General features: G+C 43.5%; 1 protein-coding gene across 1 annotated transcript in view; it reads right to left on the bottom strand.

The window, feature by feature from the left end:
• LOC115579627 (neural-cadherin) overlaps positions 1–24,020 on the bottom strand; it is a 330,871-nt gene that overhangs the window by 109,583 nt on the left and 197,268 nt on the right. Inside the window, exons 17-25 of the mRNA XM_030413177.1 lie at positions 22,270–22,390; positions 21,440–21,602; positions 15,357–16,025; positions 14,471–14,662; positions 13,122–13,565; positions 12,606–12,936; positions 11,988–12,081; positions 8,727–8,911; positions 621–850 (exon numbers count right to left, since the gene is read on the bottom strand). Coding sequence (XP_030269037.1) covers positions 621–850; positions 8,727–8,911; positions 11,988–12,081; positions 12,606–12,936; positions 13,122–13,565; positions 14,471–14,662; positions 15,357–16,025; positions 21,440–21,602; positions 22,270–22,390 — 2,429 coding nt within the window. The remainder of the gene's footprint in view (positions 1–620; positions 851–8,726; positions 8,912–11,987; positions 12,082–12,605; positions 12,937–13,121; positions 13,566–14,470; positions 14,663–15,356; positions 16,026–21,439; positions 21,603–22,269; positions 22,391–24,020) is intronic.

The following is a 24,020-nucleotide window of genomic DNA, read 5'->3' as shown; positions in this document are numbered from 1 at the left end:
CATGTTCGACAGCGCTCTCCACCACCATCATCAAAACACCAACTGAGGGAACGGAAGAATGAATTCCATCCCTCCAGTGGAGTTCAGAGACCTGTAGAATCAATGCCAAGGTACATTTAGGCTGCTGTTGGCCAACACATTATTACTAACGTAAATCAAGGTGGTCGGAAACATGGCAGACAGTGATTGTTCACAGTACTAACAGATTGCAGGAGTCCACGATAATTGACACAATGCTCTGTCTTGGTACTTTTATTACTGATACAGATGGGGTTGTATAATGTTGTGTGCACCATTTTTGACTGTCAGTCCTGCACAGAGCAAAGAGAGATCGTGTCCTACATTTTGACTGACATGTTTGATTTGTTAGAATTTAGCACAGGCTTCAGCCAAAAAATTGCCAGAAGCAGAACTGTTGCCTCCAACTAACAAGTGTGACAGCAGAGAGAGAGAGCACAGCCTGGTTTGGAACACTCACTCTCGCTCTTCAGTTCCCTTGCAGTACACTTTCGCACTATTTAGATGTCATTAAAGTGTCATTCAAGAGATTCTATGGATGTATGCATTGTGTTTTTGGCACTGATTCATGATTAAAATGCTAAAGAAAATCAACAACCTACCTTTTGTTTGTGGGCTGCCAGATATCCATGCATTTTCTCAGGCTGGAGGAAGGAGGGCCCACCTTGCACAGCAAAGCGAACATCCAGCATCCGCTCTTTCACATCCATTAAGCTAAAGATGTTGACATCATCAGGTGGAACGGAAAGCATCTCAGACAGGAAGTCCACCAGCAGCTCGTAGCGGCTCCGCTGCTTTCCTCTCAGTTCAATGAACTCCTTCGCTATGATGTCTGAGAAACACACACACACACACGCACACACACGATTGGAATCATTGACTGTATAGAAGAGGCCTCATTATTTCCATCCCTGCTCAAGGATAAATCCAATTATTTTCAAACTGGGCCCAAGTGCAAAACAAAAAAAAATAGTTTGGAACACTCAAGATTGGCGCTGTGATGATAAATTATTGGAAATAGCTAACTTTTTCTGACAAAGTGGATGGTTATTTTGTGTGTGTGTGTGTGTGTGTGTGTGTGTGTGTGTGTGTGTGTGTGTGCGTGTGTGTGTGTGTGTGTGTGTGTGTGTGTGTGTGTGTGTGTGCGTGTGTGTGTGTGCGTGTGTGTTTGTAATAATTGGGCATTTGATTTCAATACCTAACCCTAACTGTGCCAGTTTAAGGTAATTACACTCTTGACAATGCATGAGTGAATTTTGAATCATTTCTAATACAGTCCAGCACCTGTGGTTTTGTATGCTGGAGTTGTATGTTAAGGGTCACATTTGAAAGTTATGTTTATTAGAAGTAACAAAAAAACAACATTACCTTCAAGATTAATTGACCATTGGCCTTTGTCAAGACTAAAAAGAGGTTGGATGTGCCATCAGGTAAAAGGAAATCAGAAACAGGCATATTCGATAAAACCTAAGACAGATTTTAACCCCTCTACCCCTCACAGGTTTCAGGCCTCTGGTCTGGTAAATATTTAGTTCTGATGTTTCACACAAAACTAGAGCAGTTTTGTTAGCCCGCTAATGGGAATTCCTATTATCTGTTAACCTTAAGCTAATGGTTAAGCACTAGTTATATAAAATTGAATAAATCCTGTATAGAATAATCAAAACAGGTTCTGTGGAAAAAAAGAACCATGATACTTAGGTAAATTATTTTATCTTCCACCTATAATGCATACCTGTGACATTCTTGTTTTGCACACTTGCTTAAATGAAATCCTCATATTCTTTATGATGAAGAGAGTGACAGTTTTCTCCAAAGGGGGGGACTGCACTGTGGTGGATAAATGACACAGATGGATTTTTTATTCATTTTTTCCCCACTGAACAAAGCCACATCAAAGGAGTACGTATATAAAAGATGGCTCCCTCACTAGAAGAGGTTGTACTGCGGTTTAGTCGAGCCACTAAGTTATAGCTCATACTCTTCAACACATCTGAGAAAAAAGAAATGAGTGGGAGGAGAAGAAAAAACAGGGAGCTTTTTATCCTTTATCCAGTCTTAGTAATGATCTGCTTAATTTTCAGTGTTGACAGTCACGACTAATCCATACTTCCATCCTTTCATTTATTCTAAAGGAATTTAATGCTGATTTTAAACTATAGCTTGCATGAATATTATCCAACATTAAATACTTTTAAATACAACCAGACAAAGAGTCAGGCCAAGTGTAAAACCATGCGTGTTCAAACAAGTATTACGTAGGGTTTTGGGATGTTTTATAACGTAAAGCTGCAAGCCACATCCAGGTTTAACTGTTTTGAAAAAAATATATAGAATATGAATTCATTTCTCTTTTCATCTGAATGTGCTAAGCATTTGCATCCACACACCAAGAATTACAAGTGAATAAAGAGTGGGAAGACAGGAACAGACCAGGTGGAGCTAGTCTGTAGCTTTAGACTTTTTACCTGACAGCCAGGAAAGGAATACAGTAAAAATAAAATCTCTTCGGTTTGGGCAAAATTTCAGGTCTCAAATTGGCAGTAACAGATTTGGCCAATTTCGCTTTATAGATGCAGGTACATGTTGGCCTCCGGTTTCAGTTTTAGGCTAATGCAGGACTCACCTAATGCTGAAGCATTTTTATAAAGCCCAAAACTTCCTTTTTTTTTCTCTATGTGAGTGTAACTCCCATCATTGACCTTTTCTCATAAGCCTGGACCAGTAACAGGCTAAACTCTCACACACATCAATATGCACAGTGCAGTTTCACAATTGTGATTGTCAGTCCACTATCTATACTGGTCTAAAAACCATCCCTTCCTAATGTTATACCAATGTAAAAGATGGGGAACACAATGCAGTCCCTGTAAATGCGTTCCGAAGTATAGCTTATTCTCCATCTTATTATGTTTGCAGACAGTATTTTCTTGCTGAACTGTTGTGAAGGGACCGATGCAACACAATAATATGAAATTTTGTGCTAATAAAGACTAACGTTGGAAAAACCACAAGGACCAGTACACTGAATTTTCCCCTCATCTCTTACCTTTAAAAAAACATAAACAAAAACAAAAACAAAAACATTATGAGCAGATCTCTCCATGCCTGCATGTACAAGTGTAGCTACTGTGACCAAAAATTACTTTAATCTATGTGTGGGTTGTGAGTGAGAGAAGAAAATGAAAAAAGACTGCTCAGGGTTTACAACAAACTGCTCTTTGTCAGAAAACTGACTTCATAACCAACACTGTAAAAATAAAAGTGGCTCTAACAAAGATAGAAATACAATAACACACACACACACACACACACACACACACACACACACACACACACACAAAGCATTGGGCAGGGTGATGAGGTTTGTGGGTGCATAGAAGGAGACAGAGCTTGGGCATTAAGAGACAAGACAGGGGGCTCAGAATGGGCTCAGCAGATACAGCGTGAGGGATCGAGGCTAATGTCAGCTCCCATCAGTCAGTCCAGTGGGAGAAACAAGGACAGAGGCAAACAGAGAGACAGTCAGGAGGGATGGGGGCTGGGGGGAGGGGGTAGTAACTTCTAACGCAGACTGGCAGCCTTTGCACCTGGCTTTGATCCAACCTCACTATTCACTACTGCTTTTCTCCTTCCCAAAGGCTTCAGTGGGCATGGGGTGTTGAGGCGCTAGTCCACAGACATACTCCTGCCTGTTCGGCCTGTGATTTCATACAAAGAGGCACAAATAGGGATTAGTACCTTACTTATGTACCAGTATACTGTCTGTCTGGCTGTGTCTGTCTGAAATACCACCATCATAGCCTTTGTGCAGTATGCTGTGTTTTTTCCTGACAAGTTTTAGGATGACTGGGAGACTTTTAAAAGGTGCTCATTTAACCAAGTCAGGCAATAAAGTTTTTTTTTAATAGTAAAAGACTTTAGAAGTGTTTAACATTACCTTGAAACAGCTTTGAAAAGAGGCATACATGTAACTGCTTCCTCAAAAGAACATAGAAGAGCAGAAGATGTCACAGTCTCTTCACTCAAAGACAACTGCTGTCACTTTCCTTGGCATTCTCCTTCAGGAACACATTTTTACTTGAGAAGTGGGAATGTAGGTAAAGAAACTAAGCGTTTTGATAGTAAATACATTTTAGGAAATACAAACAATTAAACATAAATATGAAACTTATACAATGACAAACTGTATGTAATTAATCAGCCTAGCTTTTCTGAAATGTTTTTATGGACGTTTCAATACCCGTCTTTCTCCAGTTGGCTTTATAAGGACAACACAGGTAGCTAACAAAGCCATAAAAGCACATTGGTAATAAGCACAATTGTGTGCAGAGCCATGCAGATGGCACTCAGCTGAAACTTAACTCTTTCATATTCAATGGCATTTGTTTCCTCCAAAATAACTGCTACATTTTAATATTTACATTTACTTGTGTTTGTCATCAGCGATGCTACAAGTTAAATCCATTCTCTTTCAGGACCACATTCACTGATTGAAGGATCAGTTGGTGGGGACAATGGGGAAGCACACTTGTTTGCCTGTCAAAGCAATACAGAGGGAGTAATAGTGTGACATTTAGTCCCTACTACATCAAGATCTTTTATTAGACTTTCTCTAACGAGAAATGTACAAATCAGTCAAGCCTCACACCTCAATTTTGTAACATCGGCTTTCTGTTATGATTGTATTCTACCAGCCAAAACAAAGATAACGTCACTATCTAACTAACTAACTAACTAACGTCACACTATCAGGGTTATTTTGTCACAGTTTCATAGACTGAATGACCAGTAAACCGACTGGTAGTGTGCCCCTTTGTTTGGTTTTAAAATAATTCATGTGGCACATTTGTTGGCACTGTGGTGAACAGTACTTAAATCTTAGATCTTAAAACCTTCCCCCATTCGATGAATCCGGTTTATCAAAAGAAAAAGAAGGGAAACATGGTTTTACAGCCTTTTTTTTCTGCTTTTCAAAGTTTTCCTACTTGCATTGAAGCTGCTCTTTGAATAAACTGACACCCACAAGGACGGTGACAGGGGCAATATGAGAGATGAATAAAGTGTCAGACCAGTAAGAGAGGTGAAGGAGTTTCAAGTATGTCAAATATAATCCCTTTAGTAGCAAACTGAAATATTTTTCCAATTTCTGTGTATTGATCTGACTGTGCACATACCTCAGAGGGCACACAGATGTGAAAAGAGAGATAGTGAATTCTTTTGGTTAACAACTCAGCACCGCATCTTCTGTTTAAGGACATTCTGCTGACAAAAACAGTTTATAAAGCCGGCCTGCTGCATGCAGTGTATGCACTAATGTACTTTTGATTGTGCTTTCACCCTGAGCACTGTGCATTTTACTCTAAGCTAGTGTTATGTGGACATTTCAAGGACTTTTTGTTTATCACATTGTTTTCTCTTTACCTTTCCATCAACACTGAGAGAGAGAGAGAGAGAGAGAGAGAGAGAGAGAGAGAGAGAGAGAGAGAGGAGAACAGAGAGAGACAGAGGGAGAAAGCCTTAATCTCAGCAAGCCAGATTTAACTAGTGCCTTCTTTGTGAATCCTTATTGCATTCCACATTTGTTCTTGAAATGGGATTTAGAATGTCAAGGAGGGTGTAAGTAATGCTATAAGTAGAATATTTTCATAATCCCCGAGACTGAGAATCAATGAGACTGTTTACTCCAAAGCTCCGCATGGAAAAATAAAATCCTGGAAATGGTTTCTGTTACATATCCTCAGCACGCACAAACACAGCACTGGTCTACACCTCAGGATGATCTCAAAGTCATTAATCCTTGATATTACATTTTGTTGAAATATCAAACTAACAATTTTGGTGAATTTGTTCAATGCTGAACTGTGGGTTAAAAGCTTGTCAGTGTTTCTGATTCTGCAATGGCTGACACCCGTGCCCTCCTGCTTTTAATTCAAGTCGCTCTGTTACAACCAGTCTGTGGAACCACCTCTGTTCATATTAAATCAATACACTCTCCAGCTAACAGCCATTTAATGACAGTGTAGCCAATTAAAAATCCTCAATGAAGTGACCATCCCCCTAAGGTAAAGGTTGTTGATAGGGTTTCAACATTAAATGCACATCAGCAGTGGAGGGTGAGTGAAGGGTTAGATAAGGACAGTGTGTCAACGTTGTTCAACAGTTGTATGTCAGTGCAACCCACTGAACATGTCAATTGATATTACACTGCATCATCCAGATGTTAGGGTGTCATGATTCTCCAAGTCCACGATTCAATTTGGCTTTCCATTGTTGGGCCATGATTAAATTGGATTAGATTTTTTTACATAGCCGTCATTTTTTTTTCACCAATGATGGCTGGATGATTATTATATTATCACATCTGAATTTATAAAAATTAACAGATGGTTTTATCCCTGACAAATGTCATTTATATATATTTCAAATCTATTCGTTTAGAATATAGGGGTATTTTACAACAGCAAGCTGATTTTATTCATAAATGAAAGATACCACCCTTGCTATAAAATAAACAAAGGTTAATTCAGTTACAAGTTTCAGTTTATCAAATCTGTCCTGAGGGAATCCACTTCCCAAACAAACCAACACAGAGTATCTGGTGCTGCCTTTGAGCTCAATGATCACATTGGAACTTCATTTAGATCTATTTCTGACTGAGAATGGAAAACTTGACATCGCTACTCAGATGTGCCAATCACAAGTCCAAGAACTTTTCCCACTGTTTTTAAGCACCTATAATGCCTTTTGTTTTTTAACAGGCCTTCATAAAAATATGACCTACAGTATGTGAGAGTGAATATTGTATTACTTATTGCACTACAGGCTGTACCAACTGTCCCAGGAGGGGCCAAATGACACAAGGTGGAACAAACTGTAACTGCATGACTGTCTGTTGAAAGTAAATTGGGAAATAAAACATGGATTTTTGTGTAGTTGCTCTTTTCCTGTTATTCCAAACTTTTACTGAACTGTGGACCCAAAACCAAGGTGTATCTCAAACCATGATTTCTGTGTATTGTTAGACCCAAAACTAATCTTATTATTTTAAATGAAATTGAGAAAATATATATAAATAGTTTTTAGTGTTAATCACAAAATAACAAAACTGAGAGCAGTTTCATTCCTTTTTGATTTCCATTACTCATTTTAAACACACACTTTCTAGTCTACATTTTGTGAAAGGATTCATTTCCCTTACACAAATATTGAAATGTGGGTGCCAGCTGTTCTCCACTACACCGTTTCTATGTTTTGTGCTGATTAATTTACCTTAGCCCTGTTTTCAAAATGAGGAGCAAATTCTTTTATCTACTTATATGAGGCTTGACTCTTCCCTCCATCCTTTCCTTTCCTCTGGCTCTCATCCCTTCTCCTCTACAGTTTTTGGAGTGCACCCTCTGGCATCCCCCTCTGCTTCTATTTCAATATCTGTGAAATCATAAAAATCCTTCAGCCATGTCCCATTTCTCTAAAGCGAATTTAATTCTGAGCAGACAGCCGATGTGCTGTACATCAGGTAATGATGGATGCTGCTCAACATGTGCAGAGAATGTGCTGGCAAGGCGAAACCTCTCGACTAATTATTTTGCCAGCATAAGGAATGGAAACAGGCTTTTTTCTATATGGGCCAGGGACAGCTGAGATCCTGTGAGTCAGGAGAGAGGGATTAATAATGGGTGTAATCTTTTGCTAAGGAAACATCTTTAACTGTGTGACAGTCCTTCGAAACACTGCAAACAACTAGAGTACACAGTAATCAGCACTCATTAATTTTCTATGACCGGAGACAAGCCTGCAAATAATGACCACATTCTCCAATACTACCTCCTCAGCATCACTAAGTTGAGCACAGGTTTATGTTTTATGTTTTCTTTGTTTCAAATCACAAATTGGTATGGCTATACACCAATCGGCCATAACATTATAACTACTGACAGGTGTTACACTGATGTGTAATGTTCACAACTGAACATTAACTACATTTCAATTAACACCATTGTGCATACATATCGGGGAGTTTCGTGCATATTAATTTTGGAGGCGGCCGGCACCACAGATCCATTTCACATTTCACAATAACTTACACTAGACTTTCATTCCTTTTCACAGGCCCTAGTGCTTAATTTACCACGTTCCCTGGTTGTACTTTACTATTATTGTTGGTTTTGAGTTACAACCTATTTTTGACTGACATCAACAACTGCGAGATCAGGTGAAAAAGTGCAAAAATAAAAGAGGAGCTGAAAAGCTTATAGAGAAAAGAAAGCTGTTTGGCCATCATGATCCTCAAGTGGCAAGCGGGGTTGATTTGGAGGAGCACACAGAAGCAGTATGATCGATTTAATTAATTAAAGGCTAGGGTAGCTATTTGTTTAGTTTAAAAAGTGGATCACTGGATCCTCTCAAAAGTGCTGTCCAATGTGTAACTAAAAAAATAAATATTTGCATATATTGATGGAGAATTGGTGGACTTTATTAACACCAGAAAGTGATGGAAGTTAGTCGTATGACAAAACCTGATTGGTTATATATTATATAACTAGGGAAGAGTCTTGTCCTTGGACAAGAGACTCAGTGAACAACAAAAACAGACATCATCAGCTGCCGGGACTCAGTGCATAACTGAAGAAGGAGGATGTTACATGTCACACCAGAGACCATTTTTGAACAAAGGCAAATATAGGGGTGTGTGTGATTGTACAGACCTGCCAGACGCAGAGACCCTGAGTTGTAGATGGCCTCGTCTCGCAGTTCCCTCACATGCACGATGACAGTGGAAACAGCATCTGGCCAAACTCCATCGGACACACGGACCTGGAACTCGTAGGTGCCTGGTGGAGCGTTCTCCTTGATGATCAGGAAACCTGTCCTTTTGTTTAAGATAAAGTAACTGGGAGAGAACAAATACACAGACAACCACATCAGTTTTAAATGGGTTAAATTCAGATGAACATTTTTTAATGTCTCTGTTCCAATTCACCCAATCTGAGCCCTGTACAGTGATGGATATGTTTAACCTCTCACCTCCTTTGGGCGAGAGGCAGCGCCTGGGTAAGAGGCTACACACTGCTCAGCTGTGTGACTGTTTTTGTGTTGATATCAATACTACATGTGTTTGGATGTACATGCAATATCAACCAGAGAGTGGAGGTAATATACAGGCGAGCAGAGAAGAGTACCACGCAGTTGAACTCTGTGTGCGAAGATCCCAAGGTAGATTGAAAGCTTCACCATTTTAGATTTGTGCCCAGCAGCAGCAAGAATTGGCCTCAAGGAATCATCCCGTAGCTACAGCCATGTGTTTTACTCAGTGTTTGATTCCGTGTTTTAGTGTTTACTCTGTTTTTCTGATGTAAACCAATTGCCCTCCGGGACAATAATGGAAAGTGAAGAGAGACGACGCATTAAGAAAAGGGAGGCAGGGGGGAAAATGAGGCCCACTAATAGGCAGAAAGACATGCGAGGAAGCAAATTTACTTGGTCCTTGTCTCTATGCTCCCCTTGTACAGTAAATGAGCTCATTCAAGTTCAATTACAAAGGAAATCCAAGACAGAACCTTGGCAAATCAAATAATAAAGCACTTGTAGAGACAAGGGTCGCATGAACTCGTTTTACCACATCTGCTGTGGTGTGAAGGTTATATCTGAGGTATAGCACGTAATGCCAGAATTACTGAATCACAATTTTACATCTCTATTAAAACTACCATTACTGTCACATTTTAAACATACATTTTAATTTCATTTTTTAGAATTTTTATAATCATTTCCATAATTTTCTCTAAACAATAAATACAACTACAATACAACCACCCGATTCAGGTTGGTTTGAAACATCAAGAGACTGGAGCTGTCATGAAATGTTACTAGCCCGTATTACACCTGGTCCTCTATATGGGCTGAGTTTTGACTACGGAGAGTTTGGAAAATAACCGAGTCGTGTGTGTGTGTGTGTGTGTGTGTGTGCGCGCGTGTGTGTGTGTGTGTGTGTGTGTGTGTGTGTGTGCGCGCACGTGTGTGTGTGTGTGTGTGTGAGTTTGTGTTTGTGTGGGTGTGTGTGTGTGTGTGTGTGTGTGTGTGTGTGTGTGTGTGTGTGTGTGTGTTTTTGTGAAAGTGAAACCTGTATCTGCTCATTGCCACATTTGATAGTGGGAAGTCTCAAGGGGGACATTTTTTAAAACAGACCAGAACCTCAACATCCAACGACAATAAACCACAGACACATTAAAACACTGGAAGGAGGGAGGAATTAGCCATCATCTATCAGGCTGAGGAGGAAATACGGAAAGGATGGCGACTAGGTGAAAACCAAGGATATGGCTGTTACACAGATAGTGAGGGGTAGTGTCTTTAATGTAGAGTCCTGGATATCAAATGTTAATCTGCAATTTCCTGTAGTGGTTACCATATAATATGTTCTTGTTCTATGTTGGTTACTGAAGTAACATGTGACATGTCAAGGTTAAGCATCTTTTGAGCCACATAACGGATTAAAAGTCTTTTGTACTGTGCAAGCATGATGAGCAATGTGCCCACCCATGATAGCCTTAGAGAGCTGTGTCTACAACCATGGAGTTTTGAATTAAAATATGTCAAGTAACTACTGTTAGCACATCTTCGTTTAGCAAGAAGAACAGCAAAGGGGGAGACTCCAAAACTTGACCAACTAATGGGTCTGCCAGTCAGTCAGTCAGTCAGTCAGTCACTCCCTGACTGATGACCAAACGTTTGGTTTTATAAAGCTGGCAAAGCTTTACTATGGGCCAGCCAAAAAGATGGTAAAAACAATATAATAATGACTAAAGAATTATCAGTCTGATTTAATGAGGAGGTTGTAGCTTAATTATTACGTCAAGGAGGCAGCATGGAAGCTGATTGCTTGATTAAACTGGAGTAATAATATTTTGTGATGCAGCAAAACAGTTAGAATTCTGAGTGTGATTGACTTCTTAGTTGTTGAGTTTCCAGGATTGATCACAGTGTCACAAACATATGGCCTCCGTCCTCAAAGATATTTCACTTGGGGATGTTGTTGCCTGGTATATCAATTACAACCAAAAAAAACAAAAAAAAAACATATAATGTAGACACAGTGTGCTGTGTCCGAGCCTAACTATGTAACTCAGTGATCCTCACAAGTGGTACAGGTCCATTATGTACCATTAACAATAATTCCAGGCCATCAAAACAGTTTAGCCAAAACAACATACATTGATATCTACAATGACATTGATGACTTTTTGACAATCTTGAGCACTATCCTTCATGACTACAAACAAGTACTTCACACTGTGCTTCCTGTTTTCACCACCACCTACTGTGCTTGTGTGATTTTACTGTAAATGAGTAAAAACTAAATCTAGTTAAAAAAAACTAGAGAACATATTGCGATAGGATCACACCAGCTATGGCGCCTGTCTATATGTTGACATTCCAGCCTATGACTTCTCACTTGTCATTACTACATTATTACATTTGTGCTCAGTACTGCTGAGTCAGACCATACCCATGTTGGAACTCGCCTTTTAATCTTGATTTGACCTGTAAAGTTTCGTGACTGATCTTACACTATTGTGTTAACAAAATCTGGCCACAAACATACTTACAAACAAACTGGTTAAGTACTGGTTAAGTGCTCAGCTTGTGTATTATACACTAACTGCTGTTGGTTCCACTGAAATCCATGCAAGCCATAACATAACAGAATACAGTATATTGCTTCATTGACAAACTATAATTGATAGATTCATTTGGCATATGGGGCTATTTCATTATCCAAAAATCATATGATTTGACTATGCCATAGTATTAGAAATCTTTTGGAAAAAAGCAGATATCCAACAAACCAATGAATCATTGGCACTCACTGGAAATTGTTTATGACATAAAAAAAAATACATTTGAATAAAGCTGATAAAGTTGTTGTGTGTTTGCTTAAATAATTAGAGCAGGGTCGCATTGCTTACCTAGGCACATGTCCTTCAAAGACATATGTCTTGTTGTCCCAGTCATCAGGGTCAGGAGAGTAGACCTTTCCAAGCACTGTAGTTGGCATTCGGCCTATGACAGAAAGAAATTGCGTAACAGTTCATCCTTTCCAATTCCCATGTGTTTTAGTTATGAGAGAAAGATATTGTTCTGCTATGGCCTACAATTTATTCAGGAAAGCTTACAGGGTAAGAATAGGCATTTCCTCTCTACCTGTGTATCTCCATAAACACGTGTTTAAGTGTGTGTGCTGCATGTATAATTCATTACCATTAATACCATATATCAAGAGCAAAAACCTTAAAGTCATGACGGAGTATTTCTGACTAAACACAGATCATGCAGACAATGATGATGTGATGACATAGGCAGAGATGAAAACACAAATTAAAATGTGTGTATCGTTGTGTGATGATGACTGCCCACTACAGAGAAAGAAAACTGTATTTAAGAGCAAAGTTCAAAAAGTCCTAGTAAAAATCGATGATGGCTTTTATTAATTCCATATCCATACCCGTATAGTCCAGAGCTTTATCACTCAATTAATCATAATTCATCTTTGAACGCTACATCCTAAAGACAGATGGCTCTCTTACCTCGGTGGCTATTGATGAAAATTGTCTTCTCCCCCGCCACATGTGCATGATCATTTTGGTCACCGATGGTTACTGTCAGGGTGCTGGTCACGGTTTTGGCTGGATGGCCACTGTCGCTCATAACAATGGGAATGAGAAACTCTTTCTGGCGCTCACGGTCAAACGTCCTCAAAGCTGTTAGGGTCGCTGTGCCATTTAGGTTGTCTTGGAGGTAGAAATCATTGCTGTGGCGATACTCAGAGGGGACAGTGAAGTGGAAGGGTGGTCCATTTTCTGGAGAGTCCTGGTCCACAGCACAGAGGATGGTCGACGTTTGGTTCATCCTTACTACCTAAACAAGGAGGGAGAGCATGAGGGGTTGTGGCTTGCTCTGGTTGGATTTTCTTATCCACACTACCAATTTAAAACAAATTTCCTTTGCTTCATTCAAACATCCTTCTTTTTACCAAACCATTGCAAAACATCAGCATGTCACATGTTATATTGTGATCAAACCCAGTCAAGCCTGCCTCATACCTGTGGTCCAGCCACATTCTCAAAGACTATCGGTGAGTATGCCGCCTCAAATTCTGGTCCGTTATCATTTACATCTAACAGAGGGAGTTGGACTGTTGCACTGCCTGTTAGAGGTGGAACTCCATGATCGGTTGCTATGACAACCAAGTGATGCTGAGGCATCCCCTCCCGATCAAGAGGTCGGGCCACAGAGAGTACACCGGACTGGTCAATGGTGAACAGACCATCAGGATCTGAGTCTTCAGACAGGCTATAGGTGATCTCTCGGTTCTGGCCTGAATCTGAATCACTGGCCACCAATTGTGCCACACTGGTTCCCATGGGGATGTCCTCAGGTAATGGGGCAAGAGACAGGAAGTGTGGAATGAAGACTGGAGCATGGTCATTATAGTCCTCTACTTCCACCACACAGTGCAGAAGGCTAGAGAAGTCCAGGTCTTCAACCTGAAACAGCAACCACATACAGTGTCATATGTCATGAAAGTACAACAAAAGCACTATTCAAATATAAAAACATCATATCTTATCAGCCAAAATAAGGCTGGGCTGCAGTATATCCAAGACAACTTTCAGTAACTGTGATTGTAATTTTTGTCAAAACAATTTCTGAAGACTATTGTATAGTCAGCAAAAGAAATGTGAAAAGAACAACTCACCTGAATTGATCAAGCCAGTTGTTATCTAATGTTTTTCCTTTTTACCATATTTGGTTGTAAAACATAACATTTACATTTGTTTGCACAAATAAGTGTGCTACAGCTGATTTATACATCACCTTATACAAAGTCTTGTTTTTTTTTCCCTCTTATTGTCACCAATATGAAAAGTTACAGAGTGGAAATGTAAAGCCCCTGTCTATAAATGAAATATGACACCTTCTATTTGGTTGGCTTTATAGCGTTCTCTTCAACTTGAAATTCTTTGTCTTGACTTTTGATTGATGGGTTGACTGGTTGCTTTGAGCAATTTATAAGTACTATAGAAAACAAAAAACTCTGAGATCAGTGCTTAAGAAATGTCCCCTAACCTTTTCCATTTTTCCATCACTTTAAACTATTCTCAAAAGTGTCTAAGAAGTGAATGTGCCCATACTTCAGAAGCCTACTAAAAATCCATTTCATATATCCAACACTTCAAAATCAGGCACAGCAGCACTGTTCATCATCTGGCTCCTGTCAGTCGTGTGTCTATATCCCCTTCACACATGCTCCATACCCTTAGCTGAAGGTCCCTTCCACAAAAGTGAATTCAAACCCCGTGAATAAGAGACACATCAAGCTGAATCAAACATTCTTCAATAGGACCAGCCCCTGTGGTCTAAGAGGGCTTTTGGAACCGCTTTCACATACCTTCAATGTGAGGTTGAACCTCTGCTCACTGTGGCGTTCATAGTCCAGACGTTTCTTAAGCCTCAGAGTGCCGCGCTGCTCCTGCTTGTGACTGACCATGTAGAACTTCTGCTCTTGGTCTCCAGCCACAACACTAAAGGTCAGCTGGGAATTTTCTCCAGTGTCTTTGTCCTCAGCAGCGAGCTCTAGGACCTTAGAACAAACAATATAATCTGATAAAAAATATATAGGCTTCATATCTTAGGGAATATATATGGGTTTCTTGCATTTCTAATACATCTCTCTGTCTGTGGTGTGAGTGGCAGAATTTGGAATGGTGCAGACAGTTTGGCTTCTGGATGCAAACAGTTTCCATAATGATACAGATTACACAACATTCTATAAATATTTTACATGTTCTAAAAATGGGAAACTGCTAACAATAAATGTAAAATAGAAGCGTTTCGATTATATAACACACATACTGTGTGCTGCCAAAGGCAGATTATTTATCCTTTCACAATTAAATGTAGACATTTTCTTTATTATAAAATGGAGCAGCAAAACCAGAGTAATTGTTCTTCTTTGTTTGCTTTGTATTCCGATTTGTGGGCTGCAATGTGTTTTGCACTGAGCAAGAAAATACGATAATATTGTAGCATTGCATATGCCAGTTGATGCTCTTCAATGGGAAAAGGGACAACACGATGATATTGTTCTTTTTTGTTATTGTTTTATTGTTAAAAGTTAAGCTTGTTTCTTAAAGGGGTGCCTTCAGACCATTATCGATTTCAGTCAGCATATGACATTGTTTTCATTCATATGTGCATTTGTAGAGATTTTTAAAATAAATGAGAGGATATTGGCATATAATACGATCATAAAAAGAGAGGATACTCTGACCCACCTCTGCATTAGGCTCTGCATTCTCAGAGATCCTTGCCATGCAGGAGTGATCGATGAATCTTGGAGCATGATCATTCATATCCTTGATTTGAATGGTAGCGGTTCCCGTTCCTGTCATCCCACCCCCATCTCTGGACTCTACAACCAGGAGGTAGGACTCAACCTGCTCTCTGTCTAGACCGCCCATGGCTACACTGATGGTTCCTGTGGTTGGGTTGATGGTGAACATTTCTGAGAAGGTAGGCACTCCCCCAACCCCGATGTTTGTGGCGTCTAAACTACCTATAATCCTGTAAGAGAGCACAGCATTCTGCCCGACCGCAGAGTCATCCAGATCAGTGGCAGTCATCTCCATCACAGATGTCCCAACCAATGAGTTCTCTGCTACGACTCCGTGGCAGCTGGGGGCGCAAGTGAAGACAGGTGCATTGTCATTGATGTCCCACACATTGATGATGACGTCAGTGAAACCCGTCAGACCTTCGCCACCCTCGTCTGTGGCCAAGACAACGAAACGCCACACAGCACGCTCTTCGCGGTCCAATGTCCGCTGGGCGTAGATCTTGCCTGTGACCTCATCAATTATGAATTCACTCTCAGCACCCTGTCCATGGAGGGAGTACCGCAAGGCCTCCTGGTCAGCATCCTTATCGGGGTCAGATGCTGTTACCTACAACATCAAAGGTACAGCAAGACAGAGAGGGCGATGACAGTTTAATGAGTTTTTTTACCGTGTTTAATTATTGAAATGCTGCTGACTTGGAGGGACATCTTGACTGGAAGCACTTCACAACAGCTCTGTGTAGTTATGAACTCTCTGGTAGGTAAATCTGGCATCATTCCTCAACTCCATCCCCCACCTCTCCTGCCTCTCTTCCTCTGTCTGCTGATTCTCACACTGATCCTCAATGCATCAGCAGCAATTACACCCAGGGCAGGCCAAAGATGTTTCAATTCAGAACCTTAATTGCAGTGTGATGTAGAGCCAAAATGAACTCATGTTTTGTTAAAAGAGTAAGAAATGTCTTCTTACATATGTAGAGAGGGAGGAGAGCACCAGGCTTACTAATCCCCAGGCTTACCATCTACAAAACACTGTATGTAGTTGAAAACTCTCTCACATGACAGACATTCTGTTAAAAATGGTGAGAAAATATTCAAAGTGAGTTCTTACTCTAGAACTGCGTGAAACGTATGGTTACATTGTAACCTTGGTTCTCTGAGTGAAGAGACTATCTCTCCACTCCGTTACATATTCCATATGTACGGGATATGACCCCCGCTGCTTGTCAGGGCACTTGGATATTTCTTTAAGACACACCGGCTTGTCCGGCCACGCCCCATTGCGTAGCTATAAAGCACCTGCGCCGGCGTGTAATCACTGATAGTTTGAGCGAAACGTGTCTCCGAGCGGCCTAAGGGCTGGAGAGATAGTCTCTTCACTCAGAGAACCAAGGTTACAATGTAACCATACGGTCTCTATCGTCTCAAGACTATCTCTCCACTCCGTTACATATTCCATATGTACAGGGTAGATCTTTAAGACACCCCGTGAGGAGACGGTGCAACCCACAATCCCATGTGCAACAAACAAACTATTTACAAATGTACACTATATTCAACTTCCCGGAGAAGGCCCTGCAAGTCGCTAGGGCCGGCCATGGGAGGGAAGGGCTGCTGAGGGAGCCCGCAAGACGCAAGACTGACCCAAGGGGGACAGGCAAGGGCCCCGCAAGACGCAAAGGCCAGCCTGTTCACGGAGCAGCCGCTCAATCAGCCCGCAAGACGCAAGACTGAGGGGGAGACAAAAATGTGTACCGTCGGGCCACGCCCAGCACACACTCCCCAAAGGAGGGGCTGGTGGCCACATTCAACCGGTAGAACCTAGTAAAGGTTGACTGAGACGACCCAAGGCGGCGGAGCATATGGAAGCGAGGGAAGGCCCCCGCCACAAGGCCCATGAGGCAGCCACACTCCGAGTGTAGTGTGCCCGGACCCCTGGTGGAACAGGCACATCCGACAGCACATAAGCCTGTCGGATCGTGTCCACAACCCAGTGCGACAACCTGGATTTTGACAGAGGCCTGGCCAAATGCCCATGGTCGTAACACACAAAAAGCTGGTCGGACTTCCGGACCGCCTGAGTACGCCGAATGTACGCCGTCAAGGCCCTGACCAGGCATAGTGCGGACTGGCTCTGCTCATCCTCCTCGCCAGCGCTAGGCAAGGAGAGAGACCGGAGCTCGACTGACTGAGCCAGGTGGAACTCAGTCAGGACCTTAGGCAGGAAGGCTGGGTTGGGGCGGAGAACCACACTCGAGCCGTCTGGGGAAAACCGACAGCAGTCACCATGCACCGACAAGGCATGGAGTTCACTCACCCTTCTAGCCGAAGTGACGGCAAGCAGAAGGGCGGTTTTCATGGAAAGCCATTTGAGGTGAGCATCCCCAAGAGGTTCGAAGGGGGAACGCTTAAGGGCCCCAAGGACGACATCCAAGTCCCAGGGGGGAACTGCAGGACCGGCAGTACGCACCGTAAGTCGCTGGGCCCCTCAAAGAAACCGGGAAATGAGCACACAGTCCTCCTTACTCTCCCCGATGCGCACTGCCTTGATTGCTGCCACCAACCCTCGCAGTGTTACAGCGGCCTTATGTGCCTCAAGCTGGGACTGCAGGAACCGCAGGATCTCCTGAGCCGAGGCCAAGTAGGGGTCCACCTGGTGAGACACACACCAGGTGGTAAACACCTGCCAACGGTATGAATAGGCAGCCCTCGTGGATGGAGCCCGGGCATGCTGGATTGTCGCCACCACAGGCTCCGGCAACCCTAAGGCCAGGAGCCTGTCCCTCTCAGGGGCCAAGCCACCAGCCTGAGCCACTCTGGAAAGGGGTGGAACAGGGCTCCGTTCGCCTGGGAGAGCAGGTCCCTCCGGTGTGGGAGCTCCCATGGCAACCCGTCCAGCAGGGGTGGAATCGCTGCGAACCACAGCATGTGTGGCCACAGAGGAGCCACCAGTATAAGCACACGCTCCACCCGAACTCTTCGGAGAAGAGGCTAGAGAAGAGTGAAGGGAGGAAAGGCGTAGAGCAGAACCCGGGGCCAAGGATGCGCCAGAGCATCCCAACCCATGGGGGGATCATCGTTCCTCAGGGAGAAAAAGAGCAGGCAATGCGTCGATTCCCTGGACGCAAACAGGTCGACCTCTGCCCTGCCTAGGCGGCGCCATATGTCGGAGACCACCTGAGGGTGGAGTCTCCACTCCCCCAGCTGGGGCCCTCCCATCAACCTGATGTCTGCCACGGAGTTCAGTGCCCCTGGCACATGCATGGCTCTGAGCGAGAGGAAGTGTGGGTGAGCCCACTGCCACAGGATGGTTGCGAGCTTGCACAGGGCAGGGGGCCAAGGCCCCCCTGTCTGTTGATGTAAGCGGCCGTCACTGTGCTGTCGGTGCGGACGATGACATGGTGACCCCTTAGCCTTGGCAGGAAACGACGCAGAGTGAGGAGAACCGCCCTCAGCTCTAGGACATTTATGTGCTGACACACCCACCTGCCGGTCCAGACACCGTTGACACCACAACCTTCATGTACGGCGCCCCACCCCAAAGAGGATGCGTCTGTGTACACTAGCTGGCGATAGATCACTGGACCCAGGGCTCGGCCCAGCTTGATGTTTGCTGGAACCTTCCACCACTGGAGGGCCCTGTGAAGCCTCCGAGAGACCACCACTTTGGTCTTGTGGGACCTCTGAGGGGACAACCCCAGGCCCAGCAGACATCTCTGCATGGGCCGCATGTGTAAGAGGGCAAGGGGGACCATCTGCACCATGGCTGCCATTAAGCCCATAAGGCGAAGGCAGAGTCCCCTGTTGACCAGAGCCTGCAGATGGAAAAGGCGAGGCAAGTCCTGAAAGCCTGCTGCCTCTCCAGGGTCAAAGCAACCGTCGCCCCCTTGAGTCCAGGACCATATCCAGGAAGGTGGTCACCTGGGAAGACTCGAGCCTGCTCTTTTTGTAGTTCAGGCACAGACCTAAGCCCTGAACGTGGTTCAACAGCCGGGCTACGTGGTGGTGGCACTGCTCCTCTGAGACTGCACAGACCAGCCAGTCGTCGAGGTAGTTTAGGATCCTGATCCCTCCCTGCCTCAGGGGGGAGAGGGCCGCGTCCATACAGCGAGTGAAGGTTCGTGGTGTCAGAGAAATGCCGAATGGCAGCACCTGGAACTCGTTCACCCTGCCTGCAAACCCGAACCGCAGGAACCGCCAGTGACCCCTCCAGATGGGTATCTGGAAATATGCATCTTTGAGGTCTATGGTGGCAAACCAGTGTCCTGCAGTGACTGCCTGTCTCACCCTGGGGACTGTCAGGAACCGGCATCGCAGGGGCCGGAGATACCTGTTGAGCCCCCTGAGGTCCAGAATTGGGCGGAGCCCCCCGTCTCTCTTCGGGGCCAAAAAACAGCGGGAGAAAAACCCGGCCTGGTGATCTCGATGGGTCTGCCCCCAGGGCCAACCAGGCCGCCCTCCCGACAGCCACCGGGCCCCCAGCCAGGGCCCGTTGGCTGTCAGGAGGGCGGGGGGCGCCTAGAGGAACTCTGAGCCTTAGCAGGTGGTCCTTTCCCTCTGCCCTGTCGGCGGCACCTGCGCTGCCGGGAAGCCTCCAACTGGAGTCTAAGGTCCCCTTGACCCCATGTCGAGGCTTCTGCTGCTGGCTGAGACCGAGACGGTCTTAGCCTCCCAGAGCCCATGACGCGCCTGGCCAGGCCACCTGAGACCTGAGACTGACAAAATAGCCCCGGTATTGGCCAACCGAGTCTGCACCGCCATAGCCTTATGTAGCTTAGCTAGCAGATTATCCATAACCCTGCAGTTCTTGCTAGAGCAGGTGGCATCACCGAGGATGGAGCTGGAGGGAGAAACTAGTGGAGTGAGGGTTCGGTCCACTGCGGGAAGTGGCCCACAAGCAATCTGGTCCCTGTCATGCACGTTGGAAAAACGGCGACATGCCGCAGACCACTTGTGGGCAGCAGCTGGAGACTGGAACTGCTGACACAGAGAACCTCTGGCTCGACCGGGCAGGATGATGGCTGCGCTGGGACAGGACAGAAAGAGTTCTGCAATCCAGGGAGGCTGCCAGAGACAGACGCCCCGACTTACTCCGGTAAGCGGATACACAGCTGTACAGTCTCCTCTCCTTCCTTATTTTTTCCTTTTTTTGTTTTTTGTTTTCCATAGATTGTGTGACACTGCACCCTCACGCACAAGTGGAGATCAATCAATCAGTGATTACACGCCGGCGCAGGTACTTTATAGCTATGCAATGGGGCGTGGCCGGGCAAGCCGGTGTGTCTTAAAGAAATATCCAAGTGTCCTGACAAGCAGCGGGGGGTCATATCCCGTACATATGGAATATGTAATGGAGTGGAGAGATAGTCTCGAGACGATAGAGAACTAAATGTAGTTGTATTTGTTACCATTAACAGTTAAAATTTGTTAAAATTCATTAGAATGATTACTTAAGAAATACATACACTAGCTTCAGAGTTAAAGCCTGAATGATTTCGCAACCAACCATACAGTATGTTCCATGGCTGCACAGCAATTACTGGATAAAAAACAAAAACAAAATCCCAAAAAAAGGACTGACTTACTACACTAAATAATTAACCAAATACAAAATACTAAATAATGGTGGCAACAATCTTAAATAGATTTCAGTAGACTTCTAAAGAAGCTTTGAAAGCAAGGCAGGAAAATGCTTTGAAACATTTTAATGTATAATAAAAATGTATATTCTTATATTTTCCGTTGCCTGTGCAGTTCATCATTTAGAATGCTCCATTCCCAGTTATCGTTGCTATATTATTGTTGCTATGCCTGTCAAACGTTCCACTCTCACAAATGAAAGATTAACCACTCAGAATTGTTTTTACACTATGACAGATATGATTTCTGACAAGCATAATAAGGAAAAATCTTGGTTTAGTAAGCAAGATAATGTTCGATGTACGCTTTAGTGAATGAAACAGCTTATTCCAAGAATGCTCACACACTCTTACCAAACAGTTAATAATGAGAGGACTATACCTGCAACACAAACACTGGCGAGCCATCCAGTTCCTCTGTGACGCTGCCGTAGTACTCATTAACGGTGAACACTGGAGCCTCGTCGTTCTTGTTAACAACGTTTACCGTTGCTGTTGTATAATCCTCCCACTTCCCATCTGAAGCCAGGACATGAAGCTTGTACCTGAGCAAAAGTTTCAGCTTTATCAGAGGCGTTTACAAAATAGCAACAGATTATTTCCAAAGGAGTTCTGTCCAAAACAGTTACTTGAAATGTTCTAAAAGCGGAATTCTGATATTTAAAAAATCTGGGCTCTATATCCATATAGGGCCCAGTTTGGTGTGTTATGTTTGGTGTGTTATGATTACTACTGAAAAGAAGTTTTGGAATCAGTGGAAATAACTGTAGAGAGGAGTTTGGAGTTCATTTAAGGAAATGCCAGCAATAATTTATTTCCAAAGTCATGGCTGACTATTTGACTGCTTTTGACCATCTAGATAAGGTAACAACAAATAACCGAAAAAAAAACCCCAAACTTAAATCTCTATCTAACATCAGCCTGTAAGTGGCAAAAACAAGTGGATGTAACTTTGACAGTAAGAGAGTCCTAAAAGGAATATGTTGCAGCTGCCAGCTGATGTGATCTGCCGGTCAGATTCCAAAGCTCTTGACATCTTTCACACACCAAGACATGTAAATATTGGGCCAAAGCTTAAAAATACCTGAATTCCCCTTTGAACACTTAAAGATCCAGGATCCAGATGTAGGATTTATTGGCATCTAGCAGTGCGGTTGAGGATCCCAAACGACTGAATACCCCGCCCCCACCTAAAAAAGGTAAAAGTCTTACCTTTTGTTCTGTTCATAGTCCAGAGGCTGGGCAATAAAGATAGTGCCCACCTCTGGTTCCACATCAAACACCCCTCCTGTGTTCCCTGATGTGATCTGGTAACGCAGCTTAGCGTTTCCACCTGCAGAGCGGGGGAAAATGGAAGCGTGACAGTTTGAACAAATGAACCATAGTTGCTGACACAGCAGCGTAGAGTAATTCAGTCTTGTTGGAGCCATGGCCATATTTGTACCAGATCCCCCATGAATTGGAAGTCCCTGTCTAGTTCACTGCTTCTGTTCCTGCCAATCCACCAATCTGTCACCCTTAACTGAGATAGATATCATCAACCCAGTTTAGCTGTCAGTCTGGAATAAGATATAAAGTTTTTGATGCAGTCTGACTGTATTTGTCTTTAAAAGCCTTTATAAAGTAGAAATGATACCTTACTCTACACACATCTGTGTCAATATGCACACCATCCAATTCATTCACATTCCTCTGCTAGTCAGCTCATTATACAGTGGGGCAAAAAAGTATTTAGTCAGCCACCAATTGTGCAAGTTCTCCCACTTAAAAAGATGAGAGAGGCCTGTAATTTTCATCATAGGTACCATTCAACTATGAGAGACAGAATGGGGGGAAATAATCCAGGAAATCACATTGTAGGATTTTTTATGAATTAATTGGTAAATTCCTCTGTAAAATAAGTATTTGGTCACCTACAAACAAGCAAGATTTCTGGCTCTCACAGACCTGTAACTTCTTTAAGAGGCTCCTCTGTCCTCCACTCGTTACCTGTATTAATGGCACCTGTTTGAACTCGTTATCAGTATAAAAGACACCTGTCCACAACCTCAAACAGTCACACACCAAACTCCACTATGGCCAAGACCAAAGAGCTGTCAAAGGACACCAGAAACAAAATTGTAGACCTGCACCAGGCTGGGAAGACTGAATCTGCAATAGGTAAGCAGCTTGGTGTGAAGAAATCAACTGTGGGAGCAATTATTAGAAAATGGAAGACATACAAGACCACTGATAATCTCCCTTGATCTCGGGCTCCACACAAGATCTCACCCCGTGGGGTCAAAATGATCACAAGAACGGTGAGCAAAAATCCCATAACCACATGGGGGGACCTAGTGAATGACCTGCAGAGAGCTGGGACCAAAGTAACAAAGGCTACCATCAGTAACACACTACGCCGCCAGGGACTCAAATCCTGCAGTGCCAGATGTGTCCCCCTGCTTAAGCCAGTACATGTCCAGGCCCGTCTGAAGTTTGCTAGAGAGCATTTGGATGATCCAGAAGAGGATTGGGAGAATGTCACATGGTCAGATGAAACCAAAATAGAACTTTTTGGTAAAAACTCAACTTGTCATGTTTGGAGGAGAAAGAATGCTGAGTTGCATCCAAAGAACACCATACCTACTGTGAAGCATGGGGGTGGAAACATCATGCTTTGGGGCTGTTTTTCTGCAAAGGGACCAGGACGACTTTTCCGTGTAGGAAAGAATGAATGGGGCCATGTATCATGAGATTTTGAGTGAAAACCTCATTCCATCAGCAAGGGCGTTGAAGATGAAACGTGGCTGGGTCTTTCAGTATGACAATGATCCCAAACACACCGCCCAGGCAACGAAGGAGTGGCTTCGTAAGAAGCATTTCAATGTCCTGGAGTGGCCTAGCCAGTCTCCAGATCTCAACCCCATAGAAAATCTTTGGAGGGAGTTGAAAGTCCGTGTTGCCCAGCGACAGCCCCAAAACAT

This window comes from Sparus aurata, chromosome 4 (genome assembly GCF_900880675.1).
Source record: "Sparus aurata chromosome 4, fSpaAur1.1, whole genome shotgun sequence".
Classification (NCBI taxonomy): Eukaryota; Metazoa; Chordata; class Actinopteri; order Spariformes; family Sparidae; genus Sparus; species Sparus aurata.
This window is presented reverse-complemented; position numbering and strand designations above follow the sequence as displayed.